The sequence below is a fragment of the Mytilus edulis genome, chromosome 12 (genome assembly GCF_963676685.1).
Source record: "Mytilus edulis chromosome 12, xbMytEdul2.2, whole genome shotgun sequence".
In the NCBI taxonomy this organism is placed as follows: domain Eukaryota; kingdom Metazoa; phylum Mollusca; class Bivalvia; order Mytilida; family Mytilidae; genus Mytilus; species Mytilus edulis.
In genome coordinates, this window is record NC_092355.1 from 25,193,516 (window position 1) to 25,211,212 (window position 17,697).

At 32.9% G+C, this 17,697-nt stretch overlaps 1 protein-coding gene across 1 annotated transcript in view; it reads right to left on the reverse strand.

The window, feature by feature from the left end:
* LOC139497534 (serine/threonine-protein phosphatase 6 regulatory ankyrin repeat subunit B-like) overlaps nucleotides 1–17,697 on the reverse strand; it is a 43,062-nt gene that overhangs the window by 10,557 nt on the left and 14,808 nt on the right. Inside the window, exons 3-4 of the mRNA XM_071285762.1 lie at nucleotides 10,444–10,533; nucleotides 4,083–4,172 (exon numbers count right to left, since the gene is read on the reverse strand). Of these exons, the coding sequence (XP_071141863.1) occupies nucleotides 4,083–4,172; nucleotides 10,444–10,533 (180 nt within the window). The remainder of the gene's footprint in view (nucleotides 1–4,082; nucleotides 4,173–10,443; nucleotides 10,534–17,697) is intronic.

Genomic DNA, 17,697 nt, shown 5'->3' on the forward strand with positions numbered 1-17,697 from the left:
AAACTTTATATGGTGCATCTTAAGTTCTTTCCTGAATTATTCATCATATAAAAAAACACACGCTTGAACCAAACAGTCAAACGATATGAATATACAACTAATGGAATACAAAAGGAGCACCATATTTATAAATCCTTTCATAACCCTGTAAGGTAAAGGTAGCATGATAATACTGCGATTTGTCTTTGTGAAATCGTCATTCTGCAAACTATGCCAAATTTAAGAAATGCATGTACCAAGTCAAGAATATGATAGTTCTTATACATTCGTTTGATGTTTTTGATTTTGCCATTTGATGAGGGACTAACTTTATAATGCATTATAGCAAATAATGGTTTATCTTCTTTTTTTTTTACAAAACACGTGTATTATATGTAACATATCTAACGCTTTATTCTTATGTTAGAAAGGTCACTTATGTTATTACAAATCAGACAAATAGTTTTATTCAGTGGGTACCATTCGTGGAAGGGGGAGGGGATTGTAGTTACGATATCATAGTTATCAAATGTACCTGGATTATAATTGAGTACGCAATTTGTGAAACGGTTATTCCATAACAGTCAACCAATTTATACCGGAGCAGAATGATACAACCAGAGAAAAACAGATTTTAATCTAAAAAAGAATAACCTTTTTGTGTTTAAACACATCAGTTAATGTTCGGTTGGGACCAATTCTAGAGTCCCAAACCAGTAATTTAGTGCATTTGTATCAAGATGATACTTGGAGTTTGATAATATGGTCACGTTTATGATAAATGATATTAACAAACTCACTTAATACGGATTTGTACAAATATGGAATGCATTATAGTCTTTGTCTTACCTTTAATTCCCTCATATACCAATGTGATTTTTTAAAGGTTTCTTCCAAACAGTACAATGGCGTCCTTCCCTATTAATAGAAACATATATAATATAGACACCATTATTATTTATCCCAATATTTACCAACAACACATATTTTGATGATGATAATAATGATTTAAAGAAAACTTGCATCTTGTTTGATGTATGCCTTTTACGAATGTTCATGCACTGTTTTTTTGTAAATGTAAGGGCGTTTGCATCACAAAAATGATTTCAAACGATCATATGTAGGAATAATGTTGACAATGAATTGGTCATAAGAGACCTTATGCTAAAACATTGTAAATCACTAATTTGTTAAAAGCTGTCAAAATTATGTGCAAACAATTTATAAACTGTTTACATTATATGTGCAATACATTGTGACTGTTGGACACATTGCAAACTGCGGTTTGAGAAGTTATCGTTATTACATGTATCATTTAGGCACACTTAGATTATAAACTGTATTTCGTTCAATTGAATGTGGAACAAGAATTTATAGATAAAATAACAGATAGAATGTTTGGACTTTTCGAGAATACATGTATGTTTTTGTGGATTCATTGTTTTTTGGCGATACTATTTTTATGTGGATTTTATGTTTTTAAATGTTCAACGAAGCATGATTTTTTTCAAAATCTTGTAGCAAACCTTCGGCAAAACCATTGATTAGTTACCCATGAAAATACAAATGTCTATCAATCTACATAAATTAATATATAAAAAAAAAATCCACAAAAATACTTAACTCTTGTAAATTTGCTAATATGCTTTTTTAACATGATTTTTTATTAGTTGTAAATAACTTTTCACTAGCGTTACGTAACTGCGGGTAAATTCAAGTCGCTTATGTGTGTTTTTAGTGTTTTTGATAGTTTTGTATGTTTAAATAAAATTGAGAATGGAAATGGGGAATGTGTCAAAGAGACAACAACCCCACCAAATAATAGCAGAAAAAAAAACAATAGCAGAGGGTCACCAAGAGGTCTTCAATGTAGCGAGAAATTCCCGCACCCGGAGGCGTCCTTCAGCTGGCCCCTAAACAAATATATACTAGTCCAGTGATAATGAACGCCATACTAATTTCCAAATTGTACACAAGAAACTAAAATTAAAATAATACAAGACTAACAAAGGCCAGAGGCTCATGACTTGGGACAGGCGCAAAAATGCGGCGGGGTTAAACATGTTTGTGAGTTCTCAACCCTCCCCTATACCTCTAACCAATGTAGAAAATTAAACGCATAACAATACGCACATTAAAATTAAGTTCAAGAGAAGTCCGAGTCTGATGTCAAAAGATGTAACCAAAGAAAATAAACAAAATGACAATAACACATAAATAACAACAGACTACTAGCAGTTAACTGACATGCCAGCTCCAGACTTCAATTAAACTGACTGAAAGATTATGATTTCATCATATGAACATCAGGCACAATCCTTCCCGTTAGGGGTTTAGTATCATACCATCATAACATATATGAGAAGAACATAACCCGTGTCATGCCAACAACTGATTTTAGAATAAATGTGTTTAGTTCCGATGCAAAGACCTTATCAGTGACTCAATATTAACGCCAAAATATGCAATCTTTAATGACTTGACAACAGTATCGTAATTATATCCCTTCTTAATAAGTATATTCAAAGGTTTTGTAAGTTTCTGAGGTGAATACTGACACTTTTTGCTTTCTAAAGAATATTTCCATAAAAAGTGTGTTTGATAATTGTGTGTGTCCATTGTGTAGGTCAAGCTATTTCCAACGTTTGTTTACTGTCTATCAGTTTATTTAGCTGTTACATCATCTTTTTACTATGTAATGGGATTGAATCCCACATCCATGCTCAACCAAACTACTTTATGATTTTGTCCGTCCCCTAGAAGAGGTGTCCCGATTTTCTACGTACTAAGTATGATTAATAAACTCATCATCGATACCAGGATTCAAATTAAATATTTACGCCAGACGCACGTTTCGTCTACAAAATACTTAGTGACGCTCGAATAAAAAATGTGAAATATATTAGTACGGAGGTCTATTTTTAATACTGTAGGTATACTGTAATTCGTGGTCTATCATGATAAACTTTTAAAACTTGCAATGCATGTCAGCAAACAATTAGATGAATTTTTATTTAAAAAAATATTGCAACATTTTTTGAACACTTTGTTTTCATGAGACTACTGCATAACTCAAACATACCTTATACGAACTAAGTTACCACAGCCTTTAGATTCTGAATTTATATTTGCGTTTTTGATACATGTATTTGTAGGTTTTGTTTTTGTTTCGTGTATTCAAAGGAAACAAGCAGTTTTTCTTATTTATAATGATTACAATATTTGGGATCATTCAAATAGTATATATGAAGTACTTTCTAAATCACGTGCTCCACGATGTTGATCATATGAGTTAATATCTCAAAAGTGTGTTAATCTCTTTATTAGTTCTTGCATGATTTTGAAATAAGTTATGATAAAAGTAATCTATATCGATCATTTCATCAGAATATTGCTTCTTGAGGTTACATATCTGTAAATATAGACAATATAATTTCCCACAAGAACTCTCTTTGCGGCTAAAACTGTGATACTTTCTATACTATGAAGTTTCGTAAAAAATATATATCATAAAATAGAAAGTTGATATGCACATCTATTTTATTCAAAGGTCAAAACATAGGGCTGTGTGGCACATTTCAACATTTATATGCCCTGAACTTGTAAGAGTTTAAACATATATTAAAAGTTTGTACTACCCCTAACTGTACGTTTCTCCTCATTCAGAATACATGTTTCAACGCAATGTGTTTATACTGTCCCAAGTTATGTCTCTTTAATTTACAACATAGGGATCATATCTGGTATCCAGTATGTCAACATGTCAAACTATCTATTAATACTATATAGCTCCTAAAAAGAGGCGTGGTATGAGAAAGAGTTATATTTATAAAGTGCACCTTGAGAGGATGAGAGAGCTGATATTTCATTCTGAGTGAGAAAAGGACACTCTTATCGTCGTTTTTTTTTTAATTAACAACTGAAAAGGTAAACTGAAAAACAAAATATTGGATATTTTTTCTCACTTTTATGTTGCCGATGAAAATAACCCAAACAAATGTCTTCCATTATTGAATTTAAAAAGAATCAGAAAACAAATGTTATACAATTAAAGACAGCTATTATATAAATCGAGCATTCATTTCTACGTAGTTCACACTCACTTTGTTATCTACACTGTTAATTTCAGCTCCGTTCTTAATTAACTTTTCAGCAATATCTATGTTTTTGGTCACATGGAGAGGAGTCTGATTCTTCGAAAAATAAAACAAACAACCATATTGTAATCACACAATTAATCAATAACAATTCAAGTAAAACTAGATTGGCACAGTATAAATTCATTTTACCTCAAAGTCAAAGATAATTCTTATATGACAGCAATCAAGAGTCCCCGATGTCTGCGCAGCCAGTGGTACTGCGCATCAGCTGCTTTCGTTATATCAACAACGCAACGCAACGCAAATAAAATTGTTCTTGTTTTAGCATTCCGAAAGGATAAAAAAGAAGACAATTGATAAGTTCAAGATTGAAATAATAACTGCAATCCCGTGATTTACAATTTTTGGCCGATGTCCATTAAAAAAAATACAGCATCAAATAAAATGTGTTTTACTTAGGTCAAATTTTCATCAGATTGAAATAAATTTTGCTCTGCATCCTTGGTGGTGTGGTTGGATTGAATTTAGCTACCTTTCGTAACAGCAAATCTTTCCTCTATTCAAAATAAGCTATTTTTGGAAGGCATGCGCGAAATCACCGGACATTTGAGGAACTCTCAGAACAGAGGTTTCCCCAATTTTTGACACACATTACACAAAATCTTGAGGGTGAAACCCTACAAACCGATAATTTTATAAAATAAAAGTATGTTATGAATGTATTCGCACAATATTATTCAATTATTGGTTTTTTCAGTTGGATGAAGTGAAGTCATAAGTCTTAGGTGCGCGGATACACCGGACTGCACCGTAACTTAATATTATCGTGTTGCTTTGAATATAGGAACAATTGCACTGTACAATTAACTGAAAGCTTGTCACGCCAAACTTACGTATAATGTGCACTTTTTTTTTGCTACGAAATATTATCGGACCAACAGATTGTGTATAGTTTATTAGATACGTTTTCAAAAATGGAAGTAAAGTAATGAATATCAGATAATCACCTGTAAGGATTGAACATTGAAAATATCATTACAATCAAATCAAATACTTTTGCGGGGTTTCGTAAATTATACCATAGCTTTTGTTGAAAGCCCCGGCCTTTACCTGACGAGAAAGAGGTTACCGGGGACCTTCAGCAAAAACTATCGTTTAATTTACGAAACACCGCAAACCTATCCAAAAATAGTAAATATCTGTGTAAACTTATTGCAACTTTCACAATTTAAAAAAAACTTTACACAAATATGTGAAGATTTATGTATATAAAAAAAGACTCAGTTCTTGACAGTGATGATAAAAGACTTTCACAAATTGCAGCAAATAGAACAATAGTTTTACAATTATGCTACATTAAACACTGGGGTAAAGCTGATGACCGTAACTGCATTCACGGTCATCCCAAGATGTCGGATGAAAAATTAGGTCAGTTTCTGTATTGTCTGTTAAAGTGTTTCTTTATCATTTTCTTTACAAATCATACATTGAAACGACGTAAATTTATAAAAGAATCACTCGGAAATCATAAATTACTACCGAGAAATGTGCATGAAATGGGAAATTCGATTTGAAAAAATCGTTAAGATGACCGTAAATCATAATCAAAATATTTTCAAGATGACCGTAACATATAACAAGGATGACCGTGATTGGTAAAAAGATGACCGTAACTTGTAAAGGATGACCGTAATTTGTAAAGGCTGACTGTTATTTATAAAGGACGACCGTCAATTCTAAGAAATATCCGTACTAGTATTCAAAGATTTTTGTTGAGTTTGTCAATCTCAATAGGGGCTCGGTTAGCGGATATAAATATTTTTCATAAATTTCTTTTTTATACTATAGGCCGTATTTTGGGTTCATGACAAAAAAAGTAAATTGCACATTTCTCGTAAACAATGAAATATTTATTGATAACGTCACGTTAAAATCTTAATACAAATTGACAGCGATACGACGAAAATTTGAAGAAACATGAATGTGTCCCTAGTACACGGATGCCTCGTCTACACTATCAGTTTCTATGTTTAGTGGACCGTGAAAATGGGATAGAACTGTAATTTGGCATTATAATTAAAAATATCATACCATAGGGCAAATTTGTACTAATTTTTAAGTTGATGTAACCTGAAGCTGGACAAACGGACACACGCAAAGTCCAGAAAAACATAACGTTCATAAATGGAGCATAAAAACAATAATAATACATATGAATATTCGGCAATGTCTTGATATATTCAGGCGGAAACCCAGTTGAAATAGAACAAAAGAATCGTAGCTCTTTGTAAGAGAAGGCGATTAATGTTTACTGTAATGTTTACTATAGTAACAATTTTTTTTTAAATTATTAGAAACAAATATATAAAACGACAATTTTCTTCTCAATTACGAAGTGTTTAATTTTAAAAACACCATTTGCATAAGTTTTCAATTTATCTATTACATAGTAATGCAGAACAATAAGATATCAAGTCGACGACATAAGTACTATAAATTGGATGTAGAAAATGCTTAACCTCCCTCCAATTTTTTTTTTTACCACGGACGGATAACATATCAATCTATTAGTTCAGAAAGTTTCGTGTCTGCCCTTCCATTATGTGAATCAAGAAAATATTCTCCAAAAAAAGTAACGATTGTATCTAAAAGAGAAAATCGAGTGCACCTTTTTTAATATGTTAGGGCGTGTTTGAGGTATATATTTTGTCTTTAAAACGTACAAAGCAAGAGTATTTGATATCGCTTCAGATTTTATAATTTTTATATATCAAAGCTACAGGTTGACTTTATAACGTAAAAAATGACAGTACGAAAAGATGAAATGTATGGGTCAAGTGAAATACCTATCTAATGAATCACAAAAACAGAGTATCACCTAACATCCGATTAGATAATAGTTTTTAAGTTGAATCAATGCAGACAAGATCATTAACTGATGCTCATTAGCTAGTAGATACATTTGTCTTTTAAAATACAACTGACATATAAGGATCGTAATGGTGTTATGTGGATACATTTATTGGTTTTCAAGAGCAAAATTGGCAGCGCGATATCCCTACAATGGCTTCCATTTCTACGATTGTGAAAATGAAGTGCCTGGCGTAATGGGGAGATAAGTTTGACGAAGTAGAATCCTGACTGTATGAATAACATTTCTTTGTATATACAAATTGACAACATTCCCCCTTGTGATACGCTATTTGTACAAGACTATTTTAAGGATCTACTTTGCTGGAGCTCACCATCACTAGTTTAGTCATATGATATTTTCAAAATATTTTCAAAATATTTTCTGTTATTTTATTTGCACGACAAAATGGAAGACGATATAATATCTATGGGTGTACATGCATGGCATTTTTAAAAATATGTATTTATTATACGTCATTAAAAGAAATCCCAGAAATAAAAAAAATTCTTTTGTCTTGTAGTTGGAGGCTATGCACCACATTTTTTTGTTCATTATACTTGTAAGGTGTCATTTTATCGCACTTGTGTTGCATGGTTTCCCATTTGTTCATGTCTTGTTGCAAATTCATTTTAAAAATGCAACCCTCTACTGTAAAAAAGATACATATGGTGAACTATGCATTTGAAGCACGTCTTAGTTTCTTCTACTTATAGGATAATACTCTCATATTAATACGTTTATACCAACACGATTTACTTTATTAGATACAAAAAGGTAGTTATATGAATACGGATATTTCTTACAAATGACGGTCATCCTTTAAAAGTTATGGTCATCATTTACAAATTACGGTCATCTTAAAACCAATTACGGTCACCCTTGTTATGAATCGCTGATTCTGTTACGGTCATCTCGATTGTCATTTACAGTCATCTGAGTGATTTTTTTCAAATCGAAATTCCTGTTTCATGCACATTTCTCGGTAGTAATTAGTGATTTCTGTGTGAATCTTTTATAAATTTACATCGTTGAAATGTATGATTTGTACAGAAAATAATATAGAAACACTTTAACAGACGATACAGATACTGACCTAATTTTTCATCCGACATCTTGGGATGACCGTGAATGCAGTTACGGTCATCAGCTTTACCCCAGTGATTAAAGATTGTTTCTGATATATTTTCTATTCTATTAAATTGTGAAATTTTCAATATCTTCAGGTTATCTATGTTTGCTAAAGATGACGCATTTTTACATTTAGTTTCTTGTGTATATTTCGGAGTTCAGTATGACGTCCATTTTCTCTTAATTAGTATGCATTCGTGTTAAGGGGCCATCTGAAGCACTCTTTCGGGTGCGGGAGTTTCTCGCTGCATTGAATACCAATTGTTGGCCTTTCGCTGCTGTCTACTCTTTGGTCGGGTTGTTGTCTCTTTGATACATTCCCCATTTACATCCACAATTTGATGTTGCTTTAAAAGTCAAATCAGATTATGTTAAAATACAAACTGTAATAGGTTTGAGTGTAATGCACATTTTGCTTTAATTTCCAAATTAGATGATGAAAAAATTCTAGGTTGTAGATGAATGACTTTTTTTTACTTTATCAGTCAGGGGCATTACTTAAACAAGTAACAATTAAAATTACCTATACAAGTAATGTTGAAAACGAGGCTAATTTAAATATAACTTATATAAGTTATTTTTCTTAATATTATTTTTATAGGTGTCCAAGAATACAGATTTTACTAGCTTTAGATAATTTTCACAGTTATCTGGTTATTTTTCCCTTGATATATAAAAACTAATTCTTCAGAAACACTAATTAACTTTCCGACGCACTTATCTTTCATACCGACGCTTCTGGGTCAAAGATTGGTCTCTTGGGACTATTAACTTATCATTTTCCTCTAAAATCTTGAAGGTAGACTGATATAAATAGATAGATACTTGTGAATTAATTAAGACCTGAAGTTATTTATAAATTGTAACCTAAATCAATTACATATGTGCCTTAGATAAGTGTAATTGCTATTTTTTTCAAAAATGTATAAAATAACTTATTCAAGTAATATTTTTGTCATTATTTTCAAAGTAACCCTTTATCTCTATACTCCTCTCAAATCTGATAAATTCTTTATTTTGTGATATAAAATGTTGTTTAAAATCATGAAGACTACATTTAGTCTATGTTTCTATTGAAAATTAAAATAACTCTATTAAGTAATTTTATTATTTTTAAAATAAAAAATTACTTATATAAGTAATTAAAAAAAAATAACTTGTTTAAGTAACGCCCCTGACTGTTTATTAGTCAATTGAGACAACGGTTGCATATATTTTAATTGTAATTCATATTAGATAGCATACATCTGGCAAACTGTTTGTTCATTGTCTATAATGTAAATTCTTTCAATTATTTGTACAGCTGTTATCAACATTGAATCAATTAATCTATAGATTCTCGTTGAGCTATACCATACCACGATATTTCCAATATGAAAATAAGGAGATGTGGTACGATTTGCAATGAAACAACTATCTACCAAAGTTCAAATGAAATAGATGTAAGCAATTATAGGCAACTATACGGTCTTTAACAATGAATCAAACTCAAACCGTATAGTCGGCTACAAAAGGCCCTAACATCAAAAATATGAAACAATTCAATTGAGAAAAAGAAACAGTCTAATTTAAAACAAAATAATTTACAAAAAACAATATGAAAACATAAATCAACGAAAACCACTGAACTACATTCTCATCATTTGGAACAGGAACGTAAAGAACGCGGAGGGTTCAAACATGTTAGTCAAACTCTCTCTAACAGTTTTGTAACAGAGAACTTAAGAACAAACTATAAAACCAAACCTACTGTTTATTCCGATGTCGTAAATGGAACTAAAACAATGAACACATACATGTACATAATGATGCGAGACTCCAAAAGTATCAACATATTTTAGCAACAAGAAACTGAATAGCCCAATTTGAACTTTATCTTCTGTAAGATAATGTTTGACTAAGGCTTGATGTTTATAATTTTTCTTTTTGACCAAGGGATGATATCCTTGTTGGCTGATGATTGCTTTAATTTTCATCATTTCTGAAATTTAAATAGTATTGATATATATTTCAATATCAACACGTCAGCAATATATTGATAGTAACACTAATAAATAATTCTGCTAGACTTCGATGGAATTAAGGATAAAATACTTAATTGGTGATTACTTTGACAAAAGGAATGCCCTCTTTTATTTCATCTAAATTTAAAGAATGAAATATGTCGCCTTTGGTGTGTATAGTAGGGCTATTTTATCTTTAAACTAGACAAATCAATATAAATCGATCAGGTTTAAGATCAAATGTTACCTGTCCAATAGAGCTATGAAGCTATATTTTGTAGCAAATATTGTTTAATACATAATTCATGTACATACTCACTTGAATATCTCTACTGTTAACATTAGCTCCATTTTGAATTAAAATTTCAGCAACTTCTTTGTTTTTAGCCACATGGAGTGGAGTATCATGCTGTTTTAATATTTAATAAATAAAAATTATGTTTTGGACAATTTCAACAGTACTTATATGACGGGTAACATTTTGTATTCGTTCTAGTGTTATATGGTTTACCTAGAAGACCACCTACATTTTGGTACTTTGAAAGCAATTGTGATTGATACTCTTATCCAAAAAAACTACAGTGTGATCTTACTGTCAGCTCTTTGACTTTTTTCTGTCAATACATCAATAAACTGATTGTCAGGAACTTAATCGTAAATAAAACATTTAAATCGTCGAATGAGAAGACACAGATGTCAGATTGAATTAAGAACTGTAGGTTAATATACGCAACATAACCACAGATTAGAAAATTGGGAACTTCAAAGCTCATTACTTACCACAGTAAACTTTCATGTCGTTTTTATTTCGAAATTTACCAACCGAATCTTAAATCGCGCCGTTTTGAATTTGAATGTAGGTCCTTTACAAATGTTCATACATGATTTAGAAACTGTACAGTTGAACATGCATCGTTAATAAATAATTTTATTTTTGTTTGAACACTGAACTGTTTATTATACACATAAAGAGTTATAGTTATGTGACACATAATGAGTGTAATTACGGAAATGGCTACATCTATGTTTGCTTGTCACCCACTTAATAACTAATGATTTGGCTAAAAAGACGCTGCCACGATTATGTCTTATGTAAATGTCATGTTTTTTTTATAAAAAAAGACACATTTTGTCCAATTTAAACTTTTGCTACTTGAACATGGCCATCTTTTCATAAAATATTCCAATTACTCTCCCAATCGATCAATGTCCTCTCTGGACATTCGAGTCAATACATGCACAATGTCATCGTTTTGTATGCCCCTTATCGTTCAATTCCACCTGTCATGTTTATTAAATACATGTAACTATTCTCTTATCCAACGTTTCCAAAAGTGTCTGATCATTTCTGTATTCTTTCTTCATTATTGTCTAGTGTTAAAGCCCGTATAATCAACAAGTTTCGGAGCGAGATGACCACCTATTTATCATGCAACATTTGTTCTCGTTCTGCTCGACCCTTTTGAATAAACCTATCATAGATGTCAGGATTGAAAGTTTGTGCTTACGCTAGACACACGTTTCGTCTACAAAAGACTAATCAGTGTCGCTTAAATACATTTCGAAGAAAGAAGTTAAAAAGGTCAAATAAACTACAAAGTACAGTGCACAATTTTCAACGCATATTTCTTACAGTGAATTGAGTTTTGTTTGCTTCAAGTTGAAGACCTAGCTGTGACTTAGAGATGTAGAAAAGATGTAGAATACAAGCGCTGTTCCTTTGGGTTTTTTTTGTATATTGTTTGCTGTGCATGCACTGAGTTATATTCATTTATGGATACCCTAAAATCTGTTTTTCTGATATTTTAATAAATTCCTGTTCTTCAGCTTTTGCAATAGATACAGTATAGTTTGGCGGCCATAAAAAGATAAATGAAAATTTTTATAATGAGGGTGGAATTATATATACTATAGCTGATTATGCGGTATGGACTTGGGTCATTGTTGAAGGCCGTACGGTGACCTACAGTTGTTAATTTCTGTGTTATTTTGGTCTCTTGTGGGGATTTGTTTCATAAGCAATCATACCACATCTTATTTTTTTTTATACTAAACATCTAATATACTCTATGATTAGTATATATGTCATTAACAGTAATTCCATGCACCAAATGTTATTGAACTATATATATATATATATATATATATAAGTACGTCTGAGTCAGTGACAACTCTACAACAGATGTATCCATCGGATCGCCATCAATGATGGTGATACATGGCTGTGTACCTAATGTCTGTTGTAGAGTTGTCACTGACTCAGACGTACTTCTAAATATAATTATTTTCTGTGACTGTATATTACATTAATTTGTAGGATCCTTTACTATAGATAATTTAGCTGATCTGTAACAATAACATCTTCATGCCTTATATATCATGTACTGTAGTACGCCGCTAGATTAAAACTGACGAGGAAAGGTAACACATGGCCAGCGGAAGCTCTTTTTTAGAGAGCCCAGGTGGTCGTGTGGTCTAGCGGGACGGCTGCAGTGCAGGCGATTTGGTGTCACGATATCACAGTAGCATGGGTTCCAATCCCGGCGAGGGAAGAACCAAAAATTTGCGAAAGCAAATTTACAGATCTAACATTGTTGGGTTGATGTTTAGACGAGTTGTATACACATTATGTACACAGCCATGTATCACCATCATTGATGGCGATCCTATGGATACATCTGTTGTAGAGTTGTCACTGACTCAGACGTACTTATAAATATAATTATTTTCTGTGACTGTATATTACATTAATTTGTAGGATCCTTTACTATAGATAATTTAGCTGATCTGTAACAATAACATATTCATGCCTAGTCCGAGATTACTCTGACGTCCAACGGCGGTTTTGCCAGACAAGTTGGGGCCGTGAGACGTCAGAGCTCGTCCCATATCAAAAAGTGAATATTTGCCCACCCAAAATAGATGCGCTGCTTCGTCGCTTCTGGTGCCGACTGACGGCCTTGGAAATATATAAATCGGGTATCAATCTGTTCATTTTTCATTTATCTTTTCATTTATGTAAGTTTCACCTACCTGCCAACCTTTATTTTTCCATATTTTAACAGTTTTCACAGAGACCCATCGATTTCTGCATTTTGCCTTTCATTTTCAAAGATTATCACGTGACCACGAGAAAACAGTGATGATTTATGCAAATGACCATAATGTAACACCTCGTTCATTTACGATGCAAGTTATCTAAATGTCCGAGAGCTTCCGATTGTTCTCGTGGTCGGAACTAAATGCTTAATACCGATCTCCTGTAAAGGAGGTGAAAAATCGTGGTTGGCTACTAAATGTTAAACATCGATCTCCTACAAAATTTGCATATTTGAGTCTCGAGGCCACGAACTCTCTCGTAACTTGACGTCCATTTGAAAGTGAAAGTCAAAATGCAGAAATCGATGGGTGATATGGGACGAGCTCTGACGTCCCACGGCCCCAGCTTGTCTGGCAAAACAGCCGTTGGACGTCAGGGTAATCTCGGACTACTTCATGCCTTATATATCATGTACTGTAGTACGCCGCTAGATTAAAACTGACGAGGAAAGGTAACACACGGCCAGAGAAAGCTCTTTTTAAAGAGCCCAGGTGGTCGTGTGGTCTAGCGGGACGGCTGCAGTGATGGCGATTTGGTGTCACGATATCACAGTAGCATGGGTTCGAATCCCGGTGAGGGAAGAACTAAAAATTTGCGAAAGCAAATTTACACATCTAACATTGTTGGGTTGATGTTTAGACGAGTTTTATATATATATATAAATAAAGACAACCGTATTATACCGCTGTTCGAAAATCATAAATTTATTGAGAGAAAATATATCCATGTTATAAACTAAAACTGAGGGAAACAGATCGAATAGAAGAGGATAACACCTACACAACAGAAACACTTACATGACTTAAGTGCAACAAAAACACAAACGACAATGTTACACACACAGAAACGAAATATAAGATAACAATTGCCATTTTCCTGACTTGTACAGGACATTTAATGAAACAACGGTTTCAGCCTGGTTTTGAGGCTAGCCAAACATCTCAGTTTTATGACAATGTTAAATTGAACACTAAACTGACAACATTGCATGACAGGACTAATACAAATAAATATTATATATCATTTAATATAATATACAAGAAACAAACCAAACAACGAAAACTTTGTATTGACCAAAAAAAAAACATGAAAATGAGGTCATGGACAAATGATACCTGTCAAACAGACTGGTACATCTTGCTATTATTTTATACACCAAATATTGTTAATCGATTGCTTTGGGTTGTTGAGATCAGATTTAGATCAGTCTGAAGGACATTCACACATAATTATATTAAGGCAATCAATAAAGAATTCACATCATAGTCATGAAATATGTGCACTGAAATCAGACCTTATGGAAGATGGAGGAGAAAGACAAAAGCCCGTAATTTTTTTTTAAGCCTCGTGAAGCCCCCTTTTTTTTTACCGTATTTGAAACATCTGTTTTTTTATCAAAAGCTACATGTACTGCGAAAATTTTACCAAATATCGATTGAATAAATATTTTAAACTGAAATAAAAATATGGGTGAAATTAGAAACTAAATCTATTATTAAAAAGAAAGTTCAGTCTGAAAATCCCAAGTGAAACGATTCATTAAAAATGTTAATGATTTTTCAATCATAAATCATACTGGCTTAGTTTTATTAGTCTGTTAAATTAATGTAGACCTTATTGTTGATAGGCTGAACAGATTTTAAACAGGGTCAAAATCTCACATTTTGCATAATTTTGAGGAAAAACAAGTCTGGTGACCCCCTTTTCACTTTTCATTTTTGGATTCAGCATAACAATATCTACAAAACATGTTAAACTAAATACAAAACGGCCGGGGATCCTTAATAGGGTCAGCCAGGTTAAATTGTTTACACATATTACTTCTAACAGACTAAACTAGTCTTATCGCACTGGTCTCATTTCTTGACGTAGTGGTTTCCTCTAGTTGTGTAATGCTGAGCTTATCCGAACGGGTCGAATAACCGGTTGCTTAGAATGTTTCCTTTCGTTTGTTACTTTAACAACTTTAGCAGTTGGGTTTATTTCTAACGTAAATATTACAACATATTTGTTGAATTTTGAATGTTTCAATACATTGTCGTCATTCCTTTTGGAAGGAACTATGTGCTTGGTTAACCTCTCGTTTTTATATGAATCAGAGTTCCTTCATTAGTCTTTAACAGGATGATAATTAAAGCGGGACCACTTAATTCACATTCAGATGTATTGTTAATTTCTTTCCATTAACAATACAAAACCTTTTTAATTTGGTTCAAACGATATATACACATGGAAAAAAGTATTGCAACATCTTGATTTTTTAAAACTTGAAAAATCAGCCTCTTATTTTGGATAAAATATGACAAAATATTTGTTAAATAATATTGTAACGTAGTCAATGATAACATTGGCATTAAAACGAACAAAAATGTATGAGAAAAAAAGTTTTATCTAACCAAAATATTTAAACAAAATGAAGTGTTTTTTTTTTGTACAAACAATGCAAACTTTTACTGTATTCGAACTTAACAATGTCAGACATTTCAAAATTAATCTTTAGATGAATGTTCACTTCATGGTGGATCGTTATACGCCAAAGATTTAGTACTTTGTGTGCAGCCTCCTTTCAAACGGATAACCGCTTATTTTGATTTCTGCCATAAGTCGGCTAATTTGTTGCTAATGTAGCAGCAACCATTCGTAACGAAGAGTGTTGTTTATTTCATGACGTGTTTGAACTGGGGTGTCATTTCGTGCACATTACGCCCAATAGTGTCCCATATATGGTCGATATGGTTCCAATGCGGGCTGCGATCGGCCGAACTTTAGCGAGTTCTGCACTATATTGGATACGGGCAACTGTTTGTCTGTTCGTAGGTAAAGATCCACGAAATGGTCTTATCGCACGATAACTAGTAGCCATGAGCCGATCTGGAACAGTTCTTGTATAAAGGCTCCTGTATGGTCATCACTTTCTTTTTAGGATTGTATTATTTGCAATAGGTTTCCTTCTGACCAACTTTTATTATGCTTGATTTTCCCTAGCAGATTTTATAGGGGTCTTCTTGATCTCGGAAGGTCCTTAACATCGTTTGTTGCCTAATTTTTATTATCAAAACGACTTATAGTGGAATGGTAATAACTAACAATACGTGCAGTTTTCACAGCGACATACCTATTACCTCATACTGATTATCTGTCATCTTGCTGCAGTTAAGAGTTGTGGAGGACCCATTACAAGTGTCAATCACATAACTTATAAACTTGGTTATTTAAAGTGTTGAAAACAATGAGGATACAAACATCTGTTTAATTGTTTACGAGTACAGTAGCTGCATGTATCGAGTCGATATTTATTGATTAAACTCAGGAGATATTTAAATAATGTTAACTACTTCTATTTCAAGAAATTATATCACCAAAAAGTGATGGAACATATAATTGTATCATCAATTATGACCCATGGTGAAAACAACAAAATTCTTTACAAATTGCAACATGGTTTCAGGAAAGGCAGGTCCTGTGAAACTCAGCTCATCGAATTTATTGACGACCTAGCTAATAACATGAACATGGGACAACAAACAGATGTGCTGATAATGGACTTTGATAAGGTCAATCACAGTTTACTAGTAAACAAACAACATACTTATGGAATAAAAGGCAACACAAACAGGTGGATAAAAAACTGGTTGAGTGGAAGAACACAAACTTTTGTACTAGAAGGATGCAATTCAACATCAGTCCCTGTTGACTCAGGAGTACCACAGGGCTCAGTCCTTGGGCCAAGCCTGTTTCTATACTACATCAACGATCTGCAAGAAGATTTAAATGCTACAGTTCGCCTGTTTGCAGATGATACCATCGCCTACCTGACAATAACATCAAAAGACAGTGGAAAATTTTTACAAGAAGACCTTGATAAATTAGCTGAATGGGAACAACTATGGTGCATGAAATTCCACCCCGACAAATGTAACATTTTGAGGGTAACAAACAAGAAAACACCAATTCAAACATCATACAACCTCCATTGTCACAATTTGGAAGAAGTGCAGGCAGCCAAATATTCCAAAATGGGATCAACACATACAACAGATAACCGACCAAGCAAATAAAACACTTGGATTCCTGAGGAGAAACATCAGAATATCATCAACAAAAGTAAAGAGCCAGGCTTATATTGGACTAGTAAGACCACAATTAGAATATGCCGCATCTGTTTGGGACCCAGCAACAAAAGAATCAATCTACAAAATAGAACAGATACAAAGAAGAGCTGCGAGATATGTGACAAATAAGTACAAACCAACTGCAAGTGTCACAGAAATGATAGACCACCTAAAAAGGAAACCGCTGCAACAACGAAGAAAGGAAACCAGACTAGCAATGTTCTATAAAATAGAGAATAATATGGTAGCAATAGAGAAAGAAGGACGACTCACACCATCAGTAAGAAAAGGGAGAATATACATTCTAAGGCATACCAAGTACCACACTCGCGTATTGATGCACACAAGACTTCATACCTAC